Below are 27,211 nucleotides of genomic sequence, written 5' to 3'. Positions count from 1 at the left end.
ACATCGGCCCTGGTGTCTAAAAGGGCATCATGATAAAGCAAGTGTCCGTCGGGGCCCTTATAACATACGGCTCGAAGCGGTTTGTTGGCAGTTATTTTCATTGCAAAAGCGATCTCTGGAATTCCAGTAGACCCAAAACCACCAGAGCCTTGATGAACTGAATTAGTATGGGGAACTGCGCTCTGAAAAGGGATTAATTGTGCGATACGAGTGCCTGCTGAAATGAGGACAGGAGGGCAAAAAACACGCACCATGATCTTTATCGGGCCGGTATAATCTGCATCGACAAGGCCCGGAAGAACAAAAATACCCTGTCGGGAGGCGGAGGAGCAACCGATTATCAGGGCACTTAGTCCATATCCCAAGGGTCCCGTGGCTGTGGACGGGAGAACATGCACTTGCTCATCATTTATGGAGGTGTCAGTGGCGAGGGCCAGGTCCACTCCGGCACTGCCGGCGGTGGCTCCTGTGAGGTGTTCCAAACAGCCGCTCGAGGGGGAGGCATTTGTATCCGCGCGCCCCTCCATTGAGCGCTCATCTGTCCGTTTCCCGGTAGGGGGGTCCCATCCTTCTTATAGCGAGAACGGCATTCCGAAGCACGATGCCCAAACTTATCACAGCGATTGCATGTGCCAGCAAATGGGTGAGAAGAGACGGAAGGCACAACCCGTTGCCCACCGCTGTAGTTTCTGTTGGGACAATCTCGCTTCATATGGCCGGGGAGCCCGCAGGCAAAACACGAACCTGGGGGTCGAACGGGCCCGTGGGCCCCAGGGGCACGGCCAATGAGTGGTTTAAGAGCGACGGCTAAGGCTGTCGCTTGGGCCTGCGCATGAATAGCAGCCTTTTGCGCCTCCTCAACCGCCGTGGCACGGTTACATGCCTCAATCATTTCCATTAAGGAGGCTGTTTTTGGCAATGAGGCCAAAATGCGACGGCAAGTAGGGTTAGCATTCTGCGTTGCTAAATCCATTCCCACCGCCGTTCTGGCGTCCTCCGTTAAGTTAGGGGATCTTTCTAAGGCCTGCCGAAGGCGGTCCAAAAAGGCGGAATACGGCTCCGACGCGCTCTGAACAATTTTTGCATAAGGAGGGGAAGGTTTCCCCATCTGGGGTACCTCCTTAAACTCCGCCAACGCCAGACCCTGCGCCTGCTGCAGGATGCCAGGGTCTAGGCGGGCCTGGAGTTGAGGGTTGGTATATTCCCCAGTTCCCATCAAAACATCTAGGGTGACCGCCCGTAAGGGGCTGTCGTCTGGCTGATCCATATTATGCAGAATCGCCACCTCAGCCCTGCGACGCCAGCTATCCTTCCATAGCAGGCACTGGGTCGGGGTCAACAGCATATCTGCAAATTTTTGCGCGTCATAAGGACACATAACTTGACTAGAGAACACTTGCTCAATTAGAGATTGGACATAATGATTATCTAAGCCATACGCCATAACGGATTTCTGTGCTTCTCTAATCAATTTCCAATCAAGGGGGGCCCACCTTCGGCGCCCGTTGGCCTCCGTAGTAACAGGGTAAATTAGCACGGGCGACTCAAGCACTATTGGGTACGCCGAAGGGAAAAACTCCCCTTCGATAATCACATCCTTTATCACCCCGTGCCAGCGTCGCGCCGGATTTGGGGGGCCCTTTCCCCGCTTCTGCCCCGGGAACTCGGGGTTCCTTCTCCTCATCAAAGGAGTAGACCGGGGGGGGCGAACCACCCCGAGTCCCTAGGACTTTCGCCACCTGAGAAGGGCCAGGAGGCGGATCGCCTGCCATAAGGGCCAACTGCCGAAGCATGTCAGTCAGCTGCTGGCCCTGCCGGCGCATCTCCTGCAGAAAGGCGTCGGATTTAGTCAATGTAGTAAGATCGGGAGAGGCAGGCTGGGAGGCATGTTGGGGAACAACAGCGGGAGAAGTATTTGCAAAGGGCACTGACTGCCCCGGATCCCACTGAAGCGTATCTGAAACGACAGGGTGGGGGTCATATGTAGGCATATCTCTAATCCAAGAACGGTCGACATGCTCGGTGGCATCCATAGGCACATCATCTGGTGGGAGCGGAACAGTACTTGGGTCTGGCGCCGGGACAGGCGCAGAGGGAGCCACAGGAATCACGATCTCGGGGGTACCGAAAAAGTCTCGGGCCCCCACAGGAAGAACCTGTGGGGGATCAACCTTAGGTTTGGGGTGGAACATCTCAGAAACCGTCGCTTGCACCTCCGCCTCAGCTACAAGGACCGCTATAGCTTTCTTAACCTTGCGCCAGGTCTGGCTAAGTGACACAGCCTCCTTATTCCCATGGGCAACAGAGTCCCAAAGATCCTGTCCCAATCGCTCCCACACTTGTCCATCAAAAGCATGGTTTGGCCTCTTCAGAAACCCTCTCCTCTGTCCCCATTTCAGCAGATGAGACAAGGATTGTGCAGTTACTTTCTTGCCCTGTCTCTCTATGATACGAAGTAAAAATTCATGCACGGTTTTCTCTTCAGCTGATACAGCGGTACCCATTGCTACTTAAAGCCGCTCACCTGTGCGCACTTGCGTCACTCTCGGACGCCCAGGAGCCGAAAAGCCGGTGCCTCCTGCCGTGGCTAGAATCCTCGCTTTTTCAGAAGGGATCCCGTCGGGGTCACCATTTGTTGGGGTTTTCATGCGAGCCGGACAAAGCACAACAGCCAATATGGTTGGTAGCTAAGCCGTTTATCTGTTATTTTCTCATTGCTTTTATACACTCCTTTTACATAATATTTTCAACCCCCTCCAAAGTCCATCACCCGGTCACGGAGACATCTCGTTGTTCGAGCAGCCTCAGCACGGGCTATACACGTGCGTCCTTCCTCTTGATTGGAGCACAGCTGTCCGCTATCTGTTGTCAACAAAGTCTGGTGTTGCCAGTTTGCCTGGGTCACGTTCCAGCCTGTAACTCTTTCTCAAAGTTCATTAAAGGTTCACCGCGACCTTAACTAGCTCATAAATATTCTTAACTAGCTCACAGATACACCATGTTCCCACAGCTGCTCACCCTGGCCTGCGAGAAGGACCTCTATGAGATTGTGGACATGCTGGTGCGGAAAGGCCACTCCATCCCCCAGCCGCACAAGGTCTCCTGCACCTGCCTGGAGTGCAGCAACGGCCGCAAGTATGACCTGCTCAAGTTTTCCCTCTTCCGCATCAACACCTACAAGGGCATCGCCAGCCGGGCCTACCTCTCCATTGCCAGCGAGGATGCCATGCTGACCGCCTTCAATCTCAGCCGGGAGCTGCAGCGCCTCTCCTGCAAGGAGCAGGAGTTCAAGGTGACGCTCTCCGCAGTCTCCATGCCGAGGCTGGGGTCTTGATTCCACTCTCTGTCTGTCCTTGTTCTGCGGGTAGCTGTGGGGCAGCACTCAGAATACAGGGTTCCACCTCCTGTGGGGTGACAGGTCTGCAGGACCTGGGGAGCGAAGAGAGGCATCTGGTATAGGCAGGTGCAACATGCTAGACTTCAGTGGAGTTGCACATGCTTCTACCAGCTCTGAATTTGGACCCTGGGGGTTTAACACAGTCATCGTCCCTCCCCAGTGTGACCTGGGGTCGGGGGAGGGGAATGACTTTTGCTTCCCCCTGATTCTACTCCAGGGAGATGTTCAAACATGTGCATCATGGCATCCACAGGAGCCGAATCCTCTATTGAACGTGGCTGAGATATTTGCCTCTCTCCCACCCTGCAGCAGGGAGTTCCACAGGTTAATTGTACATAAGTAAATGTGTGGCCCTCTCATTCTGAGCATCCCTTGTTGTGCTGTTATGGGAGGGGCCCCACAGAAATGGCCCCTATTGACTATGGTCATACAGTCATAAAATGTAGGGCTGAAAGGGACCTTGAGAGGTCACCCAGTCCAGCCCCCTGCATGAATAAAGGAGGCAAAGCTGTGACCAACCAGAGACAAAGGGATGTAGAAGGTGATGGGACCTTTGCTCAGGTATTGTCCCCTTGCCCCCCACCTGTCTTCCTCCTGCAGCCAGAGTACCTCACCCTGGAGCTGCTGAGCCAGGAGTTTGCCTTCGAGCTGCTGGGGATGTGCCGTAACCAGAGTGAAGTGACAGCTGTGCTGAACAACCTGGGGGACAGTGAGGAGGAGGAGAAGCTGGACAGCCAGGCCTTCGAGGAGGGCATCCCCAACCTCGCCCGGCTCTGGCTGGCCGTCAACTACAACCAGAAGAGGGTGAGTCCAGGAAGGAGACTAGGAGGCTTTGGCGTCCCTAGGCAGCACTCAGCACTGAGTCAATACCCCAGAGGAGGACTAGGGGGTGCTGCAGGCACAGTCTTTCAGATGAGATGTCATCTGGGAGTCAGGGTGTGAACCCTGGAGTCCTGGTTCCAGGGTGCACCATTCCCCTCTAAATTCCCCCCTTGAATATCACTTGGATGTGGGATCATCCTTCACTCCATGCCCATAGCTTTTGTGTGGTGCAGCTATGCAGCGGCTAAACCATGTGCCACCCCAGAGGTGGCTGCATGTCTCTGGTAGGTGAAGGCTCCTTAGAGACAGTGTGCCTGTGTGCGGCTTTGGGACCTTTTGGGCTGAAAGGGCTGGGGCAACAGAAAGCTACCAGTGGTTATAAATATTTTTGTTCCCAACTGACTGACTTCCTCCCCTCTTGTCCTTCTGGATCAGTTTGTTGCCCATCCCGTCTGCCAACAAGTGCTGTCGTCCATCTGGTGCGGGAACCTGTCAGGCTGGCGTGGGAGCAACACGCTCTGGAAGTTCTTTGTCTCCTGTTCCATCTTCCTGACCATGCCCCTTCTGTGCTTGCTGTACTGGATTGTACCGAAGTCGCGGGTAAGCAGCCTTCCAGGCCACGATGGGACCCAACAAGGGGGTAGAGTCTCCCAAGTGGGCAGCATTATTTCCCATAAATGTAAACAAACTTGCTTATCTGAGCGATTGGCTGAACAAGAAGTAGGACTGAGTAGACCTGTAGGCTCTAAAGTTTTACATGGTTTTATTTTTGAACGCAGGGGTTTTTTTTGTACGTAATTCTACATTTGTAGGTTCAACTTTCATGATAAAGAGATTGCCCGACAGTACTTGTATGAGGTGAATTGAAAAATACTATTTCTCTTGTTTTTTTACAGTGCAAATATTTGTAATAAAAATAAATATAAAGTGAACATTGTACACTTTGTGTTCTGTGTTGTAACTGAAATCAATATATTTGAAAATGTAGAAAACACCCACAATATTTAAATAAATGGGATTCTATTATTGTTTGACGGGATTCTATTATTGTTTAACGTTAATTGCAATTTTTTTATTGCATGATTAATCACAATCTATTTTTTTTAATTGCTTGACAGTCCTAATATGAATCCATGGTACACCCACCTCTTGAATACTGCGTGCAGATGTGGTCGCCCCATCTCAAAAAAGTTATATTAGAATTGGAAAAGATTCAGAAAAGGGCAACCAAAATGATGAGGGGTATGGAATGGCTACCATATGAGGAGAGATTAATAAGACTGGGACTTTTCAGCTTGGAAAAGAGATGACTAAGCAGGGATATGATAGAGGTCTATACAATCATGACTGGTGTGAAGAAAGTAAATCAGGAAGTGTTATTTACCCTTTCCCATAACACAAGAACTAGGGATCAACCAAATGAAATGAATAGGAAGCAGGTTTAAAACAAAAGGAAGTATTTCTTCACACAACACAGTCAACTTGTGAAACTGCTTGCTAGAGGATGTTGTTGTTGTTGTTGTTGTTAGTATATAGGTCTGTTTGTTAGCCTGGGACAGAATTTTAGGTTTGGCTTTTTGATACTCTTATACTAAAATGTGTAAACAAGGGACAAAGACACTGTGATGTTGCTTCTGCCTAGTCAGCTGGATTTGTTAGTATAACGGGAACAGATAAGAGCAGTTAGTGTTACTCAAGAGCACACTTTAAGATTGCCTCAACCCCTATCTCAAGGCAAAGTCAAGCAACAAGTCGGGGGGCAAAAGGACTTGGGGTGGGGTGGGGAGGTATAAAACACTAGAGCAGTGCTACTGAAAGTGGTGGTGCGTGGACCAGTGTCAGTCTGCGAGCCATCGGCTGCCGGTCCACACGCACATTAGAAAAAAAAAATTGCTGGTCCCCTACATCAGATAGCTTGAGAAGCACTGGCCTAGAAGACCAAAGAAACGCCCATCCCTGACAGGAGCACAGCCTCCCTTCTTATCCCTGCCATGGGGTACAAAAGGGGCGGGATGAAGATCCCAGACCCAAAATGGAACATGACCCTAAGTTGTAAGGGGTGGGACTGTGGGCGTGTACTGCAGGTATATTTGGGCTTGCTAAGAAGGAGGAGGTGGGAATAGGAGGAACGGGGACACGGGGTAAAAGCTCTGCGGTGTCAGAGCTGGGAAGGGGGACACGGGGTAAAGGCTCTGCTGGCGTGTAGAGCTCTGGACATGCTTGCTTGGAACTAACCCCAATAAACATCGTATTGTCTGAACTTCGGACTTCTGGTCTTCTGCTTTCTGTCTGCATGACAAGAACCAGGGGAGGGGGTGAAGGGAAAGCCCTCCAACAGTTGTGAAGGCCAAGACTATACCAGGGCTCAAAAAGGAACTAGATAAATTCATGGAGGATAGGTCCATCAATGGCTATTAGCCAGGATGGGCACGGATGGTGTCTCTAGCCTCTGTTTGCCAGAAGCTGGGAATGGGCGACAGGGGATGGATGACTGGATGATTTACCTGTTGTGTTCATTCTCTCTGGGACACCTGGCATTGGCCACCATTGGAAGACAGGATACTGGGTTAGGTGGACCTTTGGTCTGACCCAGTCTGGCCGTTCTTATGTATGCCGGCACAGTCTTCATAGTGTCAATGTACCAAAGGTGAGGGGGTAATTGGCTGGCTGGCTGATATTGTGCCGATGCTGGGGGTGGGGGCAGTGGTGGGTTTGTGCACTGGACACATCCCCACAATGAACAGGGCTTATCAGACTAGGGTCCTCTACGTCAGGCCCCGTGGCTCCCTGCCTCTCTGATCTCCTCTCTGGGCTTTTTCCCCCCACAGGTTCATGTTCATCCTCATGATCATTCTCACCGCGTTCCTGTGCGGACTCAACAACACCTACGTTTACTACCAGGAGTCCCAGCGGCTGGGGAAGTACGGCTTCACGCATCCAGGGCCTCCCAGCTGGGCCAGACGCTTTGCATAGCGATGCCTGAGGCTGAGAGAAAGGGTCAAAGGTCCCTGCCCTATCCAGGCGATCCCTGGCCCCTCTCTGGGCACATGCCATCGACGTGAACGGGGGTTGTAGCGTGAGCGGGGAGCCGAGGGGCAGCACTGTGGGGTGCTCTGCTGATGAAAGCTGTAGTGGAATTGGGAGGCATGGTTTATCGGTGGAAGGGGATTCCGAGGAACCCTGTGGGGAGTGGTCTATGGGGAGAATGAAAGGAGCTGAAGACAGTGATGAGGACTCAGAGGGGATGTGATCAAGTGTTTGGGATGTCCGGGCACTTGGGGAGGGAGCGGGGTTGTGTGGGGTGCTGGTGGGGATTTAACGAGGAATAATGGGGTGAAAATATAGGTTGCATCTCAAGCAAACCTTCCTGGGGGCCCAGGTGCGTGCTGGCAGATGTCTCCTGAAGGGTCCTGTAGGAGTTAGGACTTGCCCAGGAAGATCTAGTGGACACACAGGCTAATCCTGCATCACTTGGGGAGCTGCTGCTGACATCAGTGGGGTCAGGATTGGGGCTGTCTCGCACACTTGTTAGGGTGGGGTACGCCCGGCTTGTAACGAAGCCCCACTCTTTGCCGCCCCCTTTCTGTCAGTTTCAACGAGACGTTCCAGTTCCTGTTCTGGACCATGTTTGGGATGGAGGAGTACAGTGTGGTGGACATGCCCCAGTATGCCCTGGCGGAGTTTGTGGGGCGGGCGCTCTACGGGATCTTCACTATCGTCATGGTCATCATCCTTCTCAACATGCTCATCGCCATGATCACCAACTCCTTCCAGAAGATCGAGGTGAGGGCCGCTGGGAGCCCCGCCGGAGTGCGCCTGCACCCCGGGGCCCGCCCTGGAGCAGAGTGACCCCGTGGTGAATAGGCCTCTTCTTGCGCAGCTTCTCTTCTCCCTGGCACTCCCCGCACTGTTAAAATAACCAGCAATTGCGCAATTCCACTCAGCCTCCCCTAAATCTCCCTCCTTCCTCCTCCCCCAAGGCCCCATCAAAATGCAATCCCTGTTGTCCGTCGTATTCCTGTGCCCCACCCCAGAAGTGGCTGCATTTCTCCTTTACACCTGCACTGGAGGCCCTTCGTGTACAAGGGTGAAATTCCCCTCTGTGCAGCAGGTCCGTATGAGTCCCTCTGCTGACGACCTTGCACTGGGCACAGCTCTCGCTCTTCCAGTGGTGCCAGCTTCCCCACTGGGCCTAGCATGTGTTCTTTGGCTTGAGGGTACTTTCCTGTCACCGTCACTGAGCAAGCCTGCTCCTGCCTGGCCCGGATGCAGAATAATGGCTGGTGCATGCTGGGAAAGGGTCCCTGGGCGCTCTCCTTAAGCGGATCAGGCCCCACCCACCAGCTGGGGATGCCCAGGTGTCGCACCAGCTAGCGCCACACCTGTGATCTCGATGAGTTCTGCCCCGCAGGGCAGCTAGTGTCCAGGAACCTAGCTGGCCTCCATCCCAGAGCCTCAGCCCCACGGCTCTCCCCAGTGAGTGAATTGTCCCTCTCCCCTGCACGTGCCGATGCCGTTCAATACAGTTTCACTCATTATGTGGCACCAAAGTGGAGGGGAGAGGGCCAGTCATGAGACCAGCTGGCTGTACTCTGAGGGAATGAGGGTGACCGTGGGGCTTCTAGAAGGCAGGGGGGAAGATCACACGAGGCCTCAAAGGTCTCTGACGGCCGCCCAATGTAGGAGGCGGGATTGGCCCCAGTGTAGATCACAACCTGCTTTCCCCCCCCCCCCCCCCGTTTTGCTTTGCAGGGTGATGCGGACGTGGAGTGGAAGTTCGCCCGCTCCAAGCTCCACCTGTCCTACTTCAGGGAGGGCCTGATGCTGCCTGTGCCATTTAACATCATTCCCACGCCAAAGTCCCTCTTCTACTCAGTCAGGTGACATCAGCTCCGCAGCCCGCGCCATGGCAACGAGTCACTCTAGTACACGAGCACCTCAGAGATGTTAGTCGGCTCAGCCTCACGAGCCCGGATAATCCTCATTGTATGGGTGGGAAACTGAGGCACAAAGTGAGTTCAAGTCCCCTACTCCACCAGAGACTCCCTATGTGACCGTGGGCAACACAGGGAGTCTGTGGTAGAGCAGGGACTTGAACCCACATCTCTTGAGTGCTCATCCAGGGCCTTAGATACCAAGCCATCCAGCCACTGGCGTTTCACGTTCTGGGGATCAGCTACTTTGCAAAGAGAGGTTTCAGAGTAGCAGCCGTGTTAGTCTGTATTCGCAAAAAGAAAAGCAGTACTTGTGGCACCTTAGAGACTAACAAATTTGTTAGTCTCTAAGGTGCCACAAGTACTGCTTTTCTTTTTGCAAAGAGAGTTACTTCTGAGCCGAACTGGCTGAACTGGTTTTGTTCAAATCTATTTTCAACCAAAAATGCCCTTTTTTTTTTTTTTTCTTCAACTGACAAGTTGTGAGGAAAATATTATGGTGGGTTATTTTTTTTTTTAGAAGTTTTTCAGATTATTTCTGACTCAAAAACCCTGAAAACCAGAAAACTGAAAATGTTTTTTTTTTTTTTTTTTGGTGTATGGTTTTTCCTTCTTTCTCTCCCTTTCCTCCTCATTTCAGTGGCAAAAGGGTGGGGAAAACATTATAGCGGAACATTTGGAAAGCTTTTATGAAGCATTTCAAGTAAATAATTGTTTTTCTTCTGAAATGTTTCTCCAAACGTACCTAGCGGTTTGTCAACCAGTTCTCCTGAGGAGACCTAGACAGGTATGGAGAAAGGAAGTAATGCAGGGAACGCTGGAGAGTTGCACAAAGGAAAAGCTTCTCCCTTCGTGCAGCAGGTTAAGGGAGATGATTCAGATATTACTAGATTTGAAGGCCAGAAGGGATCATTGGATCATCTAGTCTGACTCCTGTAGGGCAGTATTTCTAGACCTTTTCGATACCCGGGACGGGCTTGCTGCTGTGTGTCAGGGAAATCTCAGGGACTGGCGCCGGGCCACGGACCGGTCCTTGACACTGCTGTATGGCACAGGGCAGAAGCTTTCACCCAGTTACCCCTGTACCAAGCCCAATAACTTGTGTTTCACTAAAGCATCTTCCAGAAAGGGATCTGGTCCTATTGGAAGACGATCATCATGAGACAGAGAATCTGCCACTTCCCTTGGGAGTTTGTTCCAATGGTTAATCACCCGCACTGTTAAACATGTGGGCCTTATTGCTAATTTGATTTGGTCTGGTTTTAGTTTCCAGCCACTGGTTCTTTTTCTGTCTAGATTAAAGACCCTTTTCTACCTGGTATTTCCTCCCTGTGAAGGTAGCTATACACTGCAATCACGTCACCTCCTCTCCTCTTTGACAAGCTAAAATCGGAGTGAGGGCTCTTTGTCTCACAGTGAACCGTTTTCTCCAATCCCTGAATCATTTTTGTGCTGTTTCTGCACCCTCTCTGATTTTCCAACGTCCTGTTTAAAATGTGGAAGCCAGCACCAGATGCGGTGTCAGTCCTGTATCGGGCTCGCCGATGTCACCTCCTCCCCCCCACTGGCTGTAACAGAGCGAATGAACTGTGCCATGCTGCGGGCTGACTTCCTGAGAGCTGCCCTCGGGGTGACTTTGGCCCTGTCTGTCTGTCTGCGCTCTCCCAAGTGTGCCGGTTCCGTTGTATGTTTCAGTGCCCATGTCCCCATGCAGCCAGAGAAGAAAGCGTTGGCTGCATTGATAACGGAAAACACTGCTGCCTCCCACTGACTCTTGCCTACATTAGAGACGCAGAGTAGGGCTGCCACCCATCCGAGTTTTACTCGGACAATCCGGTTTTTGGCTTCTGGGTCTGGGTGCTGTTTAGGGTTGCCAAGTGCTCGGCGGAAAGTAGGGTCCAAAAGGGAACCTGGCAACCCTAAAGGGCACCGAACCAAAAGTCCGGTTACCGTGGGATGGGGGGAGGCGCCAGGTTGTTAACCCATGCCAGCCTCTGCTCAGCTGGGGCCACCACCTACCTGCAGGCAGCAACTTGAGATGATCTACCAATTGACTGGGACGTGGGGGGGTGGGAGAGGAGTGAGCGATGGGGCGGGGCCTTGGGAGAAGAGGTGGAGAGGGGGCGGAGCCTCAAGGGATCAGGTGAGCAGGGCCTTGGGGGGCCAGTTACCAGCAATTAGAAAGGTGGCAATCCTAACACAGAGGCAGTCGCTAAAAGGCTCCTATTTGCGGCCCAGCGCCCAGCACTTGCTGAAAAGACTCACTGCGGAGTGAAGCTTCTTCCCTTGGGCTCTAGTTCTCATGGCTTGTTGGCTGCAGTGCAGCTGGAGCTAGGAGACTGTCTCAAATGCATCCGATGAAGTGAGCTGTAGCTCACGAAAGCTTATGCTCAAATAAATTTGTTAGTCTCTAAGGTGCCACAAGTACTCCTTTTTGTCTCAGATCTGCGGCTTGGTAGCTGTCAAGGTTAAAAGTTAGAGGATAAAATCTCTTCTGAAGGGGGATGGGCCTGTACCTGAATCCTGGAATGGTTCGGATCTGAACATTGTGGCTAGGGCTCATCTCCCCATTGGGCCAGAACCAGAAACCGGCTCCAGATTCCCCCAGATCTTGGATCCCTTTGGATCTGGATTCAGATTTTAATGTAGCATCCCCAGGGCTGGCTGTACTTTCCGATGATGCATGTCCTTTTGCATTCCCCAGGGGCATCTTCCAGTTCATTTGCTGCTCCAAACCCAAGAGACAACCAGATTACCCCCCGATTCCTACCATCGTAAGTTCCCTGTCTGTCTGTTTGTCTGCAGACCGAGCCCTGGGGAAAGTTACCTTGGCAATGAGACTGCTTTATCCGCAGCCTTGTGCTCCCCTGGAGTCCTTGGCAAACTTCTTTTCCAGTCGTGTCGTGGACTGTAAAATGGACTGTAAAATGGTTGCTTGAAGAGGGCGAGCGAGCCCCCCGGCATTGCAAGATGCCAGGTAAATGCTAAGCTGTGCTGGTACCCGGCGCCCACGTAACCCTGTTTCCCACCCTCTTCAGGCTAACGCCGCCCTGGAGGACGTCGGCCTGGGCGTGGAGAGCTGCCGTTCCTATCAGCTGCAGGTCATCAAGGCTCTGGTGCAGCGCTACGTCGACACGACCAGGCGGGAGTATGAGGAGAGCAGGCGGAAAGGTAACCCTGCCACTGCGCGGGGCCTTGGGCACTGGTGAACCTCGGGCCCTCCTGTTCTCTGCCCAGGGCACATCTAGCCTAGTCTGCTGTGGGCTGTGATACTCTGTCTTATTCGGTTGCTGGGCTTGGTGTCTGGCTGCTGGGAGGGGCTGCCGGCCTGTGATACGTGGCAGCTCACACTGGATGATCTAGGGTCCTTTCCGGCCTTAAACTCTGTGACTCTATCTGGTAGCTCTGGAGAGCCCCCTCCACCCTGGCAAACAAGGAGGGCTTGACTGGGATGCCATAGTACAGTGGGGAAGGGAGCAAAGGAGAAATAGAGGGAAGAAGTGGGCAGGATAAGGGTCAGGAAGAAGCAGATGTCACACCCCAGCAAAGTGTGGGCCACGTCCCCTTCTAGTGGCCATTTCCCTGAAGGATAACGGCTTACTACTGCTGCCATTCAGTGGAGTTACTCCTGTAGCTCAGGCAGTAATGGTGTGTGCTATGCTGCAGAAGGTCCATGTGGATGACCCATGTGGTAGGAGGACAGTGGCACCTGGAAGTTGGAGCCCAACGTGCCCACGCTGCTCGTCCACCCCAAGAACTGGCTCCACACGTGGGTGTGTCTAAGGGCGGAGATGAGGATCCTTAAATCTCATGAATGCTCTTGAGCCTTAAGAGAGGAAATGTTTCCAGGATTTAGAAATGGCTGTAATCTGTACCAGGCTCCCAGTTCCCGCAGTATAAAACCAGAGCTCAGTGGAGTGACACCAGTTACACCAGCGTAAAAGCAGAGCTTTTGCGTTGAGCTCAGTGGAGTGACTCTAGAGTTACCCCTGCGTAAAAGCAGAGCTGTTGCGTTGAATTCAGTGGAGTGATTCCAGAGTTACCCCTGCGTAGCTGAGATCAGAATTGGGCCAGTAAGCCAGCGCTGCTCCTGGGGCTGCCCCCAGGCGAGATGAACAAGGATGTCGCTTGCCAAGCATGCATGATGGTTACCAATGGGCTGCTGTGGGTGCAAGGTGGTTGGGCTCTCCCCATAGCCCTGTGCTCACCTGGCCGTGCTGTGCTTTGTTCCCAGACCTGGGGAATCGTATCACTGAGCTGAACAAGTCGGTGTCGTGCCTGCAGGCGGAGGTGAAGTGCCTACATCACAGCCTGCCTGCCCACCCTGCCCCCGCCAGCCCTCTGGACAGGGCCAGCGTGCTGCACAGATACATCCTGCGGGTCCAGGACAACTTCCAAAACTTCAGCCAGGCCTCTGGCAGCTCCAACCTGGGCTCCCCGGCCCAAGTGATGGTGCACCAGGACGGGGCTGCCAGGAACGACCCCCAGCCCTACCCCGAGGAGCTCTCCCTTGGCCCCCAACATAAGATGTCTCCCGGGGATGGTGCTGGGGAGGGGGACTGAGCTGGAGAGCCAGAGGACCCAAGTTCCTGTCCAGCAGAGGAAGCCGACTCCGGCCCCAGCTTCTAGCGGCTCAGGGCAGCGTTTCCACGGTGGCCTGGAGCCAAGCAATAATAGCCACGCCCATCACATCTCGTGCAGCCAAAGGATCCCAAAGCATGTTGTATGCTGCTCTTGCTGGCTTGTGTCCCAGCCCAAGCAAGCAGGGAGCTTGCTGCCTCTCCCACATGGGGTGGGGGTTGAAGCATGGCTGATGGTCCAGTCAGGTTCCTTGTCCACCAGGCAGCTGCTTTGATAGAGAGCAGTGCCTGAGTAGCCGAGCTCCCCGCCCAGTCATTAGGCAGATGGGCTGTAGCACCAGCTAGGTTTCTTTTACTTTGAGTCAATGTTTATGTCAAGTCCTTGGGTGTTACAAACTGGGTCCCTGCAACTTGAATATAAAGCCCCGGAGAAAATACCTCCACCCACTGTGCCCACCACTGACATGCTCCGCCCTCTGGGGTGCAATGAGGCAGCTGACCGACAGTGATTGTTTGTTTGATCGAGGGCTGCCTGGGTCACAGTGGAAAGAGAGAGAGAGCAGGGGCCAGGAGATCTATTTGAAGCGTGTCTGAGCAGGGGGCTAGCCCAGTGGCACAGGACTAGCACAAGGCGCTGTCATGCTGGGGATCCTGCCTCAGGGCCAGGCAGGGAGTGTTGAAGGGTGCTCGGAGGGGGGGTTGACTTTCCTCTGGGGCCCAGCTCCATGTGATGCTGGAGCGGGACAGACAGGCTGCGGAGTGAGCTGGGTGCAGCTATTGTATAGACTGTCCCAAGGAGCTGTCTGGGAGGGAAATCAAGGGCACTCCTAGAGACACCGAAGCCAGTCCCTGCCTTCCTGGCCTGCCAGCTGAGATCTTGCTCATAGTCTGTTATAGGTGCAATTCTGTGATCAGGAGGTAGCCAGTTAATGAACCCTGGCTGCTGCAGCCTTGAAGTGTGGTTCTGCTCTGACACGTGACTGGCCGTGTGTATGTGTTTTTGGGGAGGGGGGGGAATCCATGCTTGTTGTGGCTCAATGACTCCAGCTCAAACCGTTCAATTTGCGATAAGAAGAATATGTTGCTTTGGGTTTTTTCTTTCCTCCTCTAATCGCCAGCTCCACAAATTCCCACGGGAATCTGAGTGTCAAGCTGGGTTCTCTTCTGCTTCTGCGTGCTCCTGGGAACATTTCCATGGAGGTCAGTGGGCTTAGGATCAAAGTCTTCAGCACATTTCTCACGCCAGTTTAGTTAGTGCCCAGCTGTGTCTGCTATAGAAGATTGACTAGCTAGATTCCTGAAGCCTGGGAGCTGTCGGGAAGTTTAAAAGATGTAATATTCAGACAGGCTCTGTCCTGGCTTCCGATCTGTAACTTGTTATTTGTAGCCCCAGAAAGTGTAGTAGGTTCTGCCTGGGTCTTTAAAACAATGCACAATGGAAGGGTCTAATAAATATCTTATCTCACTGTGGAAACAGGAGTGAATCAAGCCTAGCTTTGTGTCTTTAGCGCCTTGTATTCACATTGTAGAATACAATACTATTGCTTCGTCCCAATAAATACAGCAACCCTGTCTTGCACTGCTGTGTCACTCATCACTGGGGAAGGTTCTAACATTGCACAAGTGGATTCTGCAGTCCTAAAGCGAGATCTCCATTGGGAGTGGAGGCTGTGGGGTAAGGTAGGGGCTTGGATTGGAAGACCATCTCCCAACTCTTTGAGCTCAGCTGGGACCCACTGTGAGCAGATTGATGCAGGATCTGGTGAGTGACAAGTTAGATCCAGTGGTGAGGGCCCTGGGCTGGGAATCAGGCGACCTGCATTATTTTCTCAGCTCTGCCGTTGGCCTGCCTGCTGGGTGAGTGGGGCAAGTCCCTTCAGTTCTGTGGCTATTCCCCCCATTGCTACTTGCCTTCCTCTATAAAGAGCTGCAAGAGCTGCAAAGAACATAGTATGTAAGCACTAGGACTGTCAAACGGTTAAAAAAAATAATCGCAGTTAATTGCGAGATTAAAAACACATAGTTGCGATTAATCACAGCTTTAATCACACTGTTAAACGAGAATAGAATCCCAATTTACATTTATTATAAATGTTTTTGGATTTTTTTTTACATTTTCAAATACATTGATTTCATTACAACACAGAATACAAAGTGTAGATTGCTCACTTTATATTATTTTTTATTACAAATATTTTCACTGTAAAAAAAGATAAAAGAAATAGTATGAGGGGAACTGAAAAATACAAGTACTGTCGTGCAATCTCTTTATTGTGAAAGTGCAATTTACAAAGGTAGATTTTTCTTTTTTTCATAACTGCACTCAAAACCAAAACACTGGGGCCTAAACTTTAGAGCCTATAAGTCGAAGCATGAAGGGGCATATGAATGTTTAGCATATCTGGCGCATAAATACCTTGCAACACTGGCTACAATAGTGCCATGCGAACGCCTGTTCTCACTTTCAGGTGCCATTGTAAATAAGAAGTGGGCAGGATTATTTCCTGTAAATATGAACAAATTTGTTTGTCTTAGCAATTGGCTGAACAAGAAGTAGGACTGAGCGGACTTGTATGAGGTGCACTGAAAACACTATTTCTTTTTTTTTAATCTTTTTTACAGTGCGATTAATTGTAAGTATTCTTTTTAATCTAGTTAATTTGTTTTGCATTGATTGCATGCATTAACTGCGATTAATTGACAGCCCTAATAAGAACTAAATATAACTACAACAATTGGTGCAATACTCCAAACTCATTTGAATAAAGCCCTGAGTTACATAGGAAGACAGATTAAATCCAATCCAACTGAGCTCTTCATAGAATTGTAGAACTGGAAGGGACCTCGAGAGGTCTTCTAGTCCAGTCCCCTTCACTCAAAGCAGGACCAAGCATTATCTAGACCAGGGGCAATTGGAAGCTCCCTAAAAGTGGGGGGAAGCACCAGTGCCCGAACTGTAGCCCTGCCCCCCGTCCTGCCTCTTCTCCCCAAGACTCCACCCTCTTGTTCCTCTCTGCCCACTTCCCCCTGTCGCTTGCCCTTACAGCAACCTAAACCACCATTGCTTCTTGTCCTATTCTCAGATGTTAAGGAGAACAATTCTTCTCCTTCCTCCTAGTAACAACAACCTTTTATGTACTTGAAAACTATTATCATGTCCCCCCTCAGTCTTCTCTTCTCCATACTAAATGAACCCAATTTTTTCAATCATCCCTCATAGGTCATGCTTTCTAGACTTTGAATCATTTTTTCTGCTCTTCTCTGGCCTTTCTCCAGTTCTTCCACATCTTTCCTGAAATGTGGTGCCCAGAACTGGACACAATACTCCAGCTGAGGCCTAATCAGTGCAGAGTAGAGTGGAAGAATTACTTCTCGTGTCTTGCTTACAACACTCCAAGTGTCCCTTCTATGCCATTACCTAAATCATTGAGGAAGATATTGAACAGAACTGGACCCAGAACTGATCCCTTCGGGACCCCACTCGTTATGCTCTTCCAGCATGACTGTTAACTGACTGTAACATGACTGATAACTACTCTCTGGGAACGGTTTGCCAACCAGCTATGCCCCCGCCTTATGGTAGCTCCATCTAGGTTGCATTTCCCTAGTTTATTTATGAGAAGGTCATGCGAGACAGTATCAAAAGCCTTACTCAAGTCATGGTATACCACATCTACACTTCCCCCCTATCCACAAGGTTTGTTACCCTGTCAAAGAAAACTATCAGGTTGGTTTGACACTATTTGTTTTAGACAAGTCCATGCTGACTGTTACTTATCACTTTATTATCTTCTAGGTGTTTGCAAATTGATTCCTTAATTATGTTAATGATCAGCGAAGGCTGAGTGTGCGGAGCGACGGACTAACCCCAGTGTCCATCTCCAGCAACAATAAAAAATAAGTTAGGGGCAGAGCATTTAAGTTTCACCAGAGAGCCAGGGAGAGGCAGGGGGTCAATAGAGATTGAGCTCCACGTTACTCCTATTTAAAAAACAAAAAAACAAGGGAATTCCCAGAGGAAAAAAACTTTGGCCCAGACCCTCAAAAGTATTTCGGTTCCTAATTTCCACTGATTCCAATGGAAGTTAGGAGCCTAAATAAGTTTGAGGCTCTGGGCCTTTGTTACCAAGCAATGTCAGAGCTAAAGTCTCTTAAAGGTTAAAAGTAATGGACCCCAGCTGAGTGCCTGTGTCACTGCCTTGTGAGCAGCAGCATTGCCATCTAAAATGGTCTCTGCTGGCTTTTTGGAGGTTAGCTCCTCCCGGAGGTCTGTGGCTAATGCTGCCTTCTCACCCCACTCTGATAGTTCTAGTTTCCACTGCATTGAGAAGGATTTGACTACTTGGGGGGTGGGGGCTACTGGCTTCACACCTCCCTGAAGATAAGAGGGATCGCCAGGAACTGAGTTCACACGTTTCCTCCTGCTATTGGGGTTAAGGTGACTTGCAAAGGGGGAAACAAATTGTGTTTGTATTTTGTTTGTCTTTCACATGTTTAAGAAGGACAAAGGAGGTCACCCAGTGTGTCTACACTCCCACTGCATCGACCTCAGTGGGTGACCTCCAGCTCCAGGCCATTCGGGGAGGGGATCTTAGCGTGTCGCCGTAGCGGAGTGTTTACGTCAGTTGGGAACACAGTTGAGCATTGACGTGTGCACAAATAGGTGGCTGCATGGCACCTTACATCAACCTAACTGCGGAGTGTCAAGCAGGCCTGAGTGGCCAGGGCTTGGCCATCTAGAGGGCAGAGGAAGGACTTCTAAGTATTGAAACTGTTACACTGAAAGATGCGAATGGCTGCTATCAGCTGGGTCTAGGATCACAGACAACCACGGACCTCGTTAAAGCCAGTGGGTGGTGAGCACACCCATGCTGACAGCAAGAGCAGGCAGACCTCTTTAGGGAGTAGAAACAGGATGCTGAGGATGATGGGGGAACTGCCCAAGGCATGAAGCCACGTGGCAGGTGGCAGTTAACCTGTATGGGCTGAGGGGGTCTCCCGGTCTGCCAGTGCAAGGACTGGGAGACCTGGGGCCAGCTGTGTGTCTAAGAGGCAGGAGGGAAAGAAACAGAGCAGACAAGAAGACTGGAAAGAGGGACAGTCTCAAGGACCAGCTGAAAGCACAGTAGCAGACCCTGATAGAAACCTGGAGAGAGGATTTTGGGTCTGGGGTATGGGCGGCAAGGAGTGTTTTTGGTGCTGTGAGCAAAAGAAATTGTTTCTTGCTGTTCGATTCCTTGTGCGTTTGCAGCCACAGGACTTGGGACGGTCTTTGTATATCAACAGACCTGCAGCCACGGAATACCTGACTGCCAGCAATTGCTACTCCCAGCTGGAATGTCCCGGGGGCCCCCCATACTTCGACTAGCCCCTGGGTTCAAAAGGGACAACATTGTACTGTAGGGGGCCCTCCCGTGGTGGTCTCTGGTGAGAACTGCTCTCAGCTGAGTCCTAAACTGCTGGCAAAGGAAGGCGAGTCCCCGGGGAAATAGTCACTTTAGGGACGTGGGGGAACCCCCAGCCGTTGAAATGCCTCAGCTGTACGTTTAGAGCCCCATCCAGTGCCCCCGTTTAAATCAATGGGAAGGCTCCCCGGGCTGCAATGGGTGTTGGTCGGATCCGCCCCTTGGAGCAGGAGGATTTGAGTTCTGTCCCCAGTGTTGCCAGGAAGTTCCGAGGGGCCGGGCTGGGTAGCGCCGGGACACTGGCATGTCCTGGGTAGTGCTGGCTGGGCTCCCGGGTGTATTGGAACCTGGGCAATGGGATCTCTCGCCCCTGTGACAAATAGAAGACTGTGAAAGGCAGCGAGGTGGTTTCCTGTCTGAGGGTGCTGAAGGAGGGGGTAGGCTCACAGGAACAGTCTCTGCAGGTACAGCACAGTATAAGAGAGTGAGTCCCTTGGGCTGAGCTTCACTCTGAGCCTCCCAGGGCCATCCAGCTTTTGGACCTGCAGGTAGCGTAACATCTTTAACTCTTTGGGTCAAGTCCATCCCTGACGAGGGGGAGGGGGTTACAGCATGGAGACAGGTCAACCTCGTCTCTTCACTCAGACCTAGGGTTTTAAGAGCAGCTCGTGATTTGGGGGACACGATTTTTGGAGTCCCAACTGAAAGGGGTCAGATCTTTGTCTCAAGTTACACCCCTAAAAATCACTCGTCACTTCTGAAAATTTAGTCCTAAGGAAATAAAACATGTCTGTATTTTAACTTCAAAAAGTAACAAAGGAAAGCTTTTGCCCAGACACGTTCTTGGTGGCAACTCTTGCCCCAGCCTGTAAAGGTCTCTGCTTGTTTACAAGGATTCCTGCTATCCGGATACCCATCCCTCTCCTGAGGTGGCTCAGGGGAGTCTCCATAGATGACCTCAATCACCTTGGAACAAGGGAGCCAGGGCAAGCATTTCTCTTGGTTGATGTTGAGATTCTTGTGGAATTTTCTTCCTGTTCCCCAGGTGAAGATGACATTTCTGCTGATCACCTTGACTTACTTTTGCGCTCACACATTGATGGACATCCCTCAGGTAATTTAATCTATGCTGTAAGGTTGGTAGGACCCAGTGCTGTCTAGTTATGTATCTTAAAGCTTTGTGCTGACCCTAGTACCTGATAACTTCCCATCTAAAAGAATTTGTCAATGGTAAGGTCCCTAGGGGGACTTCCTGGAGTCTCTGGCTCCTCTCTCTTCTGAGGTTATAGAAAGCTCTGCTGGGAGCGGGGTTTTCTCTTGGTTTATTTGTGGGGGAAGCACTGGAGGAGGTAGAAGGGACTGGCTGATGCTGTGAATGTTGTCCTGGGTTTGGTGGAGAAGCTCTGTTCAAGAGAAGAAAAGGAGTACTTGTGGCACCTTAGAGACTAACAAATTTATTTGAGCATAAGCTTTCGTGAGCTACAGCTCACTTCATCAGATGACTGAATGCATCCAATGAAGTGAGCTGTAGCTCACGAAAGCTTATGCTCAAATAAATTTGTTACTCTTTAAGGTGCCACAAGTACTCCTTTTCTTTTTGCGAATACAGACTAACACGGCTGCTACTCTGAAATCTGTTCAAGAGGAAGGTTCTGCTGAGTTTCCTAATGGTGGTCAGACCTGGATTATTCTAACCTCCTCTGGAACCTCACTGCAGAGCAGATGCCCTCACCCGGGAAATGCTTTGTACTAGGGCTTAAAGAACTCTGGTCAATATTTTCAACCCCGTAGGAGCCTCGGCATGACCCATGAAGCTGAAACCCTGAGCCCCAGTATCCCCCACTCCTGTGGGGCTAAAGTCCCAGCGCTCCCTCCCCTACTACAGGGCTGAAGCCTCGAGTCCTGGTGCTCTCCCACATATGGCCCCGAGACCTCCCCATCCCACAGCTGAACCCCAGAGTCCCAAATGGGGGTAGAGTCTGGAGGGCTCCAGGAAAGTCTCTGAGAATTTAAGCTCTTCTTTGTAACCGGATCTTATGCACTTTGTGTTCTGCTTCGACTACTGAATCTGTTTCTAAATGAAGGGACAACCTGGGTATTGTGGCAGACAAGAACAACACATGTTCCTTATGGACAATAGATCCCTTAGATCCCGCTCTCCAGCTGTAAAGGCCCCAGGAGGGTCAGTTCCTGGGTGAACTCTGGCCCCTAGAGGGAGAGGAGTTTCTGCCACATCAGCTGCTCAGGAGCTGGGGCAGTCAGATATCTTGAAATCCACAGGATCTGCCCATTCATATGAAGATCCTGACCCTCAGCAATGCTTCGCTCCCATCCATCTCCCAAGAGAGTCATGCCTCCCTCTGCTGCCCCAGCCCTCTCTGCGTAAAGAAACCCTGCTGGGGGGTATACAGCAGAGAGTGGCACATGGAGCTTGTGAAAGCTGCCCCCCGCCAGTCATAGCTGGTATGAGAAACTCCCTGTGGGCATGCAGATGCTCATGCAGCTGGAGAGCTCTGACCCTTTTCGACCCAGGTGCCCCGATGCCCAGAGAGCCCCAGCTGTGCAGAGATTAGACAGGGGCTTTGGTGGGGTCAGAGGAGAGAGAATTACACTGGGTAGGTTCAATCACCTTCCGCCAGCAAAATCTGGACCATTTTGTTGGGTTTTCTGTGCTCGCTGCATAGAGACAAAAGGCACAATGTGACCTGCATCATCTTTGCGGAGGTGGCCTCCATACCTCTGCCTCCTTTGAAGACCATAGCTCTCATGCTGTGTTCTGCAGACCACAGGTAGGCAATGGAGGATCATCAGTGGGCTCATAGAATCAGAGAACCTAAATATGGGCAAGCTCTGTTAGACCCTCCAGTCCATCCCTGGGGTGGAGCGGGGCAATACCGGGTTATTCCTGACAGCACACTTACTGGGCCTTTGCACAGTGTAATTTTACCTAATGACAGGGCTTCCACCACTTCCCTTGGGTCACTATTCCCCAGCTGAACTGACCACACTGTCTATTAAGGCTACATCTACAGATAACTTATAAAGGGTTAACAGGTGGTCAGTAGATATTCTAAACAGGACATGAGTATCACATGCTATGAGCAAACTATTGACTCAGAGGCAACCTATAACAATTGATTAACCATCTATTAAAACATCTGTTGATCAGTTATTAATGCTTCATAGTGGTTCATAAACGGTCAATAGGTTTGGCAGTCCCACTCCTATTTCCCTAGCAGAAAGTTTTTCCTGATCTTTGTTGCTTCCACCCCAATAATTCCCCTGAGAGTCGAAATAATCTATTGTAAAAAGACCTAGGCCAGCCTTGACAAAATCTGTGGGTGGTTTCACTTCTCCATCTGAAGACTTCACGCAGGACCCTCGTTCGCAGAAAGGGCTTTGCTCCTGAGCTCTGAAAATCAGGCTCCTCTGAAGTGCCTGCAGTTGGGGCCCCCCCCAATCACTCATCACTTATAAAAAAAAAAATTAGACTTAAAAGTCATCTTGCATGTCACAGTGTGAAACCATAATATGCACAGCAAGTATCTGCATCTAAAGAACCCACCGTGAAACCTCGCAATGAAATCCTCGTGGTCCAAAGAGACATACGGAGGTGAGAAAGGAACGTGAAACAGAAATACTGTATGTCTGGTGGGGGTGGGGAGGTTAAAGGGGACTCTCTCTCTCTCACACACACACACCTCGTGTTTTCAGAATTTCCTAAGTATAAAGAAGGCTAATGAGTAGTGCCCTACCAAACTCACGGTCCATTTTGGTCAATTTCACAGTCCTAGAATTTTTAAAAATTGTAAATTTCATGATTTCAGCTATTTAAATCAGAAATTTCATAGTGTTGCAATTGCAGGGGTCCTGACCCATAAACGCGTTGTGCGGGGTTTGCAAGGTTATGGCGGGGGGGGGGGGTTGTGGTACTGCTACACTTACTTCTCTGCGGCTGCTGGCGGCGGCGCTGCCTTCAGAGCTGGGCAGCTGGAGAGCAGTGGCTGCTGGCTGGGATCCCAGCTCTGAAGGCAGAGCCACCGCCAGCAGCAGCAAGGATGGCACGGTATGGTCTTGCCACCCTTACTTCTGCGCTGCTGTCTGCAGAGCTGGGCCCGCGGTCAGCAGCCTCCACGCTCTGGCTGCTCAGCTCTGAATGCAACAGCGCAGAAGTAAGGGTGGCCTGGTATGGTATTGCCACCCTTACTTCTGGGATGCTGTTTGCGGGGTGCTGCCTTCAGAGCTGAGTGCCCAGCTAACAGCTGCCGCTCTCTGGCCGCCCAGTTCTGAAGGCAGCACAGAAGTAAGGGTGATAATACTGGGACCTTCCTAAAATAACCTTGTGACCCCCTGCAACTCCTTTTTGGGACAGGACCCACAATTTGAGAAATACTAGTCTCCCCTGTGAAATCTGTATAGTATAGGGTAAGAGCACAAAAAAGATCAGATTTCATGGGGGGAGACCAGATTTCACAGTCCGTGACATGTTTTTCATGGCTGTGAAGTTGGTAGGGCCCTGCTTCTGATTGTTTAGTAAGTCTCTCTCTCTCTCTCTCTCTCTCTCGCTTTGTTTATACCAGGGAAATTCAGAAAAAATATCTCATGGTGACTGGCCCAGCCCAGTTCTACTGGGGTGCCAGCCATGCTGGGAGCCCTGCAGCCAGGCAGCCATCCACCCCCCGGTGTTTTATATGCTATGTTGTTCCAGGTGACTTGCCAGCCGGTGCTGGACATGGCATTTGATGCTTTTGATGACCAGTATATTGGCTGCACAGAAGACATGGAAAATATAATCAAGTCTAAACTGCTGCGGAAAGAGAAGTCAATGCACAAGGTGTTTAGCAAAAGATGGGAAGCTGCGAAAAACCAATGGAATGAGAAGAAGAAAAACCTCTCTCTGCCTAAAGAGTTTAAGGATGAGAATGGAATAGCAATCCTGGCCTATACCAGTGGAAATCATATACCTCTGCACAAGGAGTTCAACAAAGCTGTGAGAGAGGCTGGTAAATCCCGAGCATATTATCTCAAACATTTCCCATTCAAAGCCCTTCATTTTTATTTGACCAGAGCATTGCAGCTCCTGAAGAGAGACTGTGCTAAGATGTACAAGACAGAGGTGTATAGGGGAGTCCATTCTCTCCGCTACAAATCCGTGGAGAGAGATAGCATGGTCCGGTTTGGGACATTTACCTCTTCATCTGTAGACAGGAAAGTAGCTCAGAAATTTGGCTCTGCCACATTCTTCACCATCCGGACGTGCTTCGGGGTCCCCATTGCAAACTTCTCTTATATCCAAGCCGAGAAAGAAGTGCTGATTCCTGTCCATGAGATATTTAAGGTGTCCAGCTTCACCCAGGACAAGAACAACAACGCATTTGTCCTCCACAGCACAAACCGGACCTTCAGCCGTTACAACTGCGCCTACATAGGTCAGTAGGAGACTTTGGGTCTAATTCTTCCCACCCTAGGTTGTCCCTTCGGTGGTGCCATCTCTTGGGGTATTTGGGTTTCTTCTTAAAGCCCCTGCTCCTGGAGTCAGATCATTATGGGACAATCTCAGATGGTGCAAAAGGGCTGCATCCTGGCTGGAGGCGGCTAGCAGAGAATTTCTCTTGTGGGTGTAAAGGCAGCATAAGATGCTCCTGCATCAGCTGCTCCCACCCCACATCTGCTGGGGTTTATGAGGGCAGGGAGGGAGCAGGGCAGAGAAGAACTTACCACTTTCCCCACACAAGTGTGGTGGGTGATGAATGTCTCTGAGCCATCACTAAGCTGTCTCCCATTCTGGTGCTAGGCAGGCTGGGGGAGAGGCTGGACATGTTTTAGAATTGACTGGGCAATTCATGAAGGGGCCTTTCTAACTCCGTGAGCCAGGCTGGGAAGAGATTTGTTACTGACTGGGCAAGAAGAAGAAAATTATGATCTGTATTCTAGTAGTGCCTAGAGTGAGATCAGGGGCCGGTTGTGCTGGGTGCTGTACAAACACACAGCCCTGCCCTGAAGAGCTCACAGTCTAAATGGACAAAACAGACAACAGGTGGGAGAAAGGAAGGATCCTTGCTCCTATTTTACCAATGGGAAAGGGAGGCACTGGCTAGATGAAGTGACCTAGCCACGATTTCCCAGGGAGATGGAGGAGGACTGGTGACTGAACCCAGATCTCCTGAGTGCCCGCCCATGGTCTTAGCCGCACACCCATTTTTCTGTTCCCCTGCTGGGCTAATGGAGTGTGTCCATGGTGCAGCACGTGGCGACATCTCTCCGACTGCTCTCTTACCACACCTTCCTTGCAAGGGTTCAGCGCATTCTGGCAGCACCCCGGAGTGTAGGCAGAACCCCCATTGCACAGGTCGCTAATCAATGGCAGAGATGGCGATTCCCAGCCTCACCACAAACAATAACCCTTCCTCAGCGGGTGAGCTGTTCCTTATACCTCTGCAAAGAGACATGGTGGGTGCTCCCGGTATCTTCAGTGCGCGGCTCTCCAGAGTCCGGCTTGTTCTAGCTCTCATCTACCAATGAACCCCAGTGACCATTTTACTGTGAATGCAACCCGGCTGGCTGGCAGGGGAACTGCCATTTCTGGGGTGTTCTGTCCCAGGGGTTTCCCAATGAGGTCGCTAAGCAGGCTGAGTTAGACTGCAATTAACACAGGCCTTCTCTTTGCGTTTCAGGAAAGAAAGGGCGAGGGGGGGCCTAGCGCTTGGAAGGATTTCACGCATCCGGAGCACTTCGGGCTGGGCGTGCCGAAGCAGAGGCAGAAACCAATGTGAAATGTTTGCTTTGCTCCTTTTCAGTCTCTTGTGCAGCCCACTTGTGTTCCAATATGCTATTAAACAGCCAGGGCTTGATGGGTAGTAACGGTGTTAAGCTGACCCTTCCCCAGCTTGGGAACTTGCAGCCTGCCAGTGATTTCTCAACAGATCACCACTAGAGGGAATGGGAGATCTTCCGCTGGATTCGCTTGCTGCATTTACAGCCAAAGCCTCCTACTTTGCGGTATTTACTGTGTCCATCTCATTTAATAGGTAACTCTGAACCCCGGCTTTATGTCATCTGGGTTGCAGACGTGAGCAGCATGTTGTCTGTTGGGATGGTTTTGCTGTGCTGAGTTGATGTTTGATGCAACTTGTTTAATAAATTTGCTATAATTAATGAGAAGTACAGAGTCCTGACACCCCATTTCGTCACAAGTTCTAACTAGGCTGCTATATAGGTATCCAGCCTTTCCCCCCACATCTCTTGTGGCAGGTCCGAAAAGGGGGCTGGTGGGTGGAATAGCCCATCCATCATTGTTTGGTCCATGAACTAAGTCTAATTTACAACTCACCAATTCTGGTTCATCCATGTCCAGTCCCACATTTTTCTTGTTTACCAGGCTTAAGCTTCACACAGCCCATGAAATCTATCAGGAGACCTTTTCGTTTGGACTAATTTTGCGTGTGTCCCTTTGGCACCTTTTCCCATTAATGTTTGTTGATTTCAATTGTTCTTACATCTCTTGACCTTTCTCACAGTTGGGCTCACAGTCTAGGTAAATTTCTAAGCCCAAGTATCACAACACGTACCAGCCCCCTGTTATCAATGCAACAGAGCCCACTCAGAATGACAGGGCCATATTCAATCGATCATAAGGTCTCCTCCCGCAGCTCATCACTGTAGTATGTGAGCGCATGCCTCATAAAAGTGAGGTAATAGCGAAGTCCCTAGTGGCTTTCATGGAGGCTCTCTCTCTTCATCTGCTGCTCTAGCTCTCACCTTCACAGATTTGAAGACCAGAATGGAGCATTATGATCAGACTCTGATCTGTGACACTACAGACAGAGTCTTCCCCAGTGATTCCTGCACTGAGGCCAATCACTCTTTGAGCTACAGCCTGTCCTTTAGAGAAACATCCAGCCTCCATGTAAATGGAGAATCCTCTGTGGCCTGTGGCAAACTGTTCCAAAGGTTAATTGCCCTCCCTGTTAAAATATGTCATCTTTTCTGTTTGACCTTTGCTAAGTTCAACTTCCATCCAGTGGATCTCATTGCACCTCTGTCTGCTAGATTAAATCTGGTAGTTTGATAGAT

General features: G+C 50.8%; 2 protein-coding genes across 4 annotated transcripts in view; both read left to right on the top strand.

The window, feature by feature from the left end:
- The window catches only part of XNDC1N (XRCC1 N-terminal domain containing 1, N-terminal like), a 53,878-nt gene extending 38,586 nt beyond the window's left edge, over positions 1-15,292 (top strand). The window contains exons 16-25 of the mRNA XM_043503937.1: positions 3,011-3,292; positions 3,998-4,201; positions 4,655-4,939; positions 5,954-6,006; positions 7,048-7,140; positions 7,810-8,002; positions 8,972-9,099; positions 11,858-11,927; positions 12,192-12,324; positions 13,388-15,292. Coding sequence (XP_043359872.1) covers positions 3,011-3,292; positions 3,998-4,201; positions 4,655-4,939; positions 5,954-6,006; positions 7,048-7,140; positions 7,810-8,002; positions 8,972-9,099; positions 11,858-11,927; positions 12,192-12,324; positions 13,388-13,716 — 1,770 coding nt within the window. The 3' untranslated portion in view covers positions 13,717-15,292. The remainder of the gene's footprint in view (positions 1-3,010; positions 3,293-3,997; positions 4,202-4,654; positions 4,940-5,953; positions 6,007-7,047; positions 7,141-7,809; positions 8,003-8,971; positions 9,100-11,857; positions 11,928-12,191; positions 12,325-13,387) is intronic.
- A 3,566-nt stretch (positions 15,293-18,858) lies between these two features.
- LOC119844456 (ecto-ADP-ribosyltransferase 5-like) lies at positions 18,859-26,299 on the top strand. Of its 3 annotated transcripts, none has more exons than XM_043503987.1 (4): positions 18,859-19,160; positions 20,184-20,252; positions 23,847-24,567; positions 25,810-26,299. In XM_043503987.1, exons 2-4 carry the CDS (start codon positions 20,190-20,192, stop codon positions 25,836-25,838), a joined length of 813 nt encoding a protein of 270 aa, XP_043359922.1. In that variant the 5' UTR covers positions 18,859-19,160; positions 20,184-20,189; the 3' UTR covers positions 25,839-26,299. The 3 variants fall into 3 exon arrangements, with proteins under 3 accessions (XP_043359922.1, XP_043359921.1, XP_043359920.1); XM_043503986.1 differs by lacking the exon at positions 18,859-19,160 and adding an exon at positions 19,605-19,686; XM_043503985.1 differs by lacking the exon at positions 18,859-19,160 and having other exon boundaries at positions 20,045-20,252.
- The last annotated feature ends 912 nt before the right edge of the window (positions 26,300-27,211 follow it).

The sequence above is a fragment of the Dermochelys coriacea genome, chromosome 1 (genome assembly GCF_009764565.3).
Source record: "Dermochelys coriacea isolate rDerCor1 chromosome 1, rDerCor1.pri.v4, whole genome shotgun sequence".
Lineage (NCBI taxonomy): Eukaryota > Metazoa > Chordata > Testudines > Dermochelyidae > Dermochelys > Dermochelys coriacea.
Note: the sequence above shows the minus strand (reverse complement) of the source record. Positions and strands in the feature narration are given on the sequence as shown.

Excerpts from the sequence above, each read along its gene's own strand:
- LOC119844456 (XM_043503985.1), top strand. The coding sequence starts at position 20,091 with ATGACCTCAATCACCTTGGAACAAGGGAGCCAGGGCAAGCATTTCTCT. Across the intron at positions 20,253-23,846 it reads CATTGATGGACATCCCTCAG|GTGACTTGCCAGCCGGTGCT; the intron begins GTAATTTAATCT and ends ATGTTGTTCCAG. Across the intron at positions 24,568-25,809 it reads TTACAACTGCGCCTACATAG|CAGGAAAGAAAGGGCGAGGG; the intron begins GTCAGTAGGAGA and ends CTCTTTGCGTTT.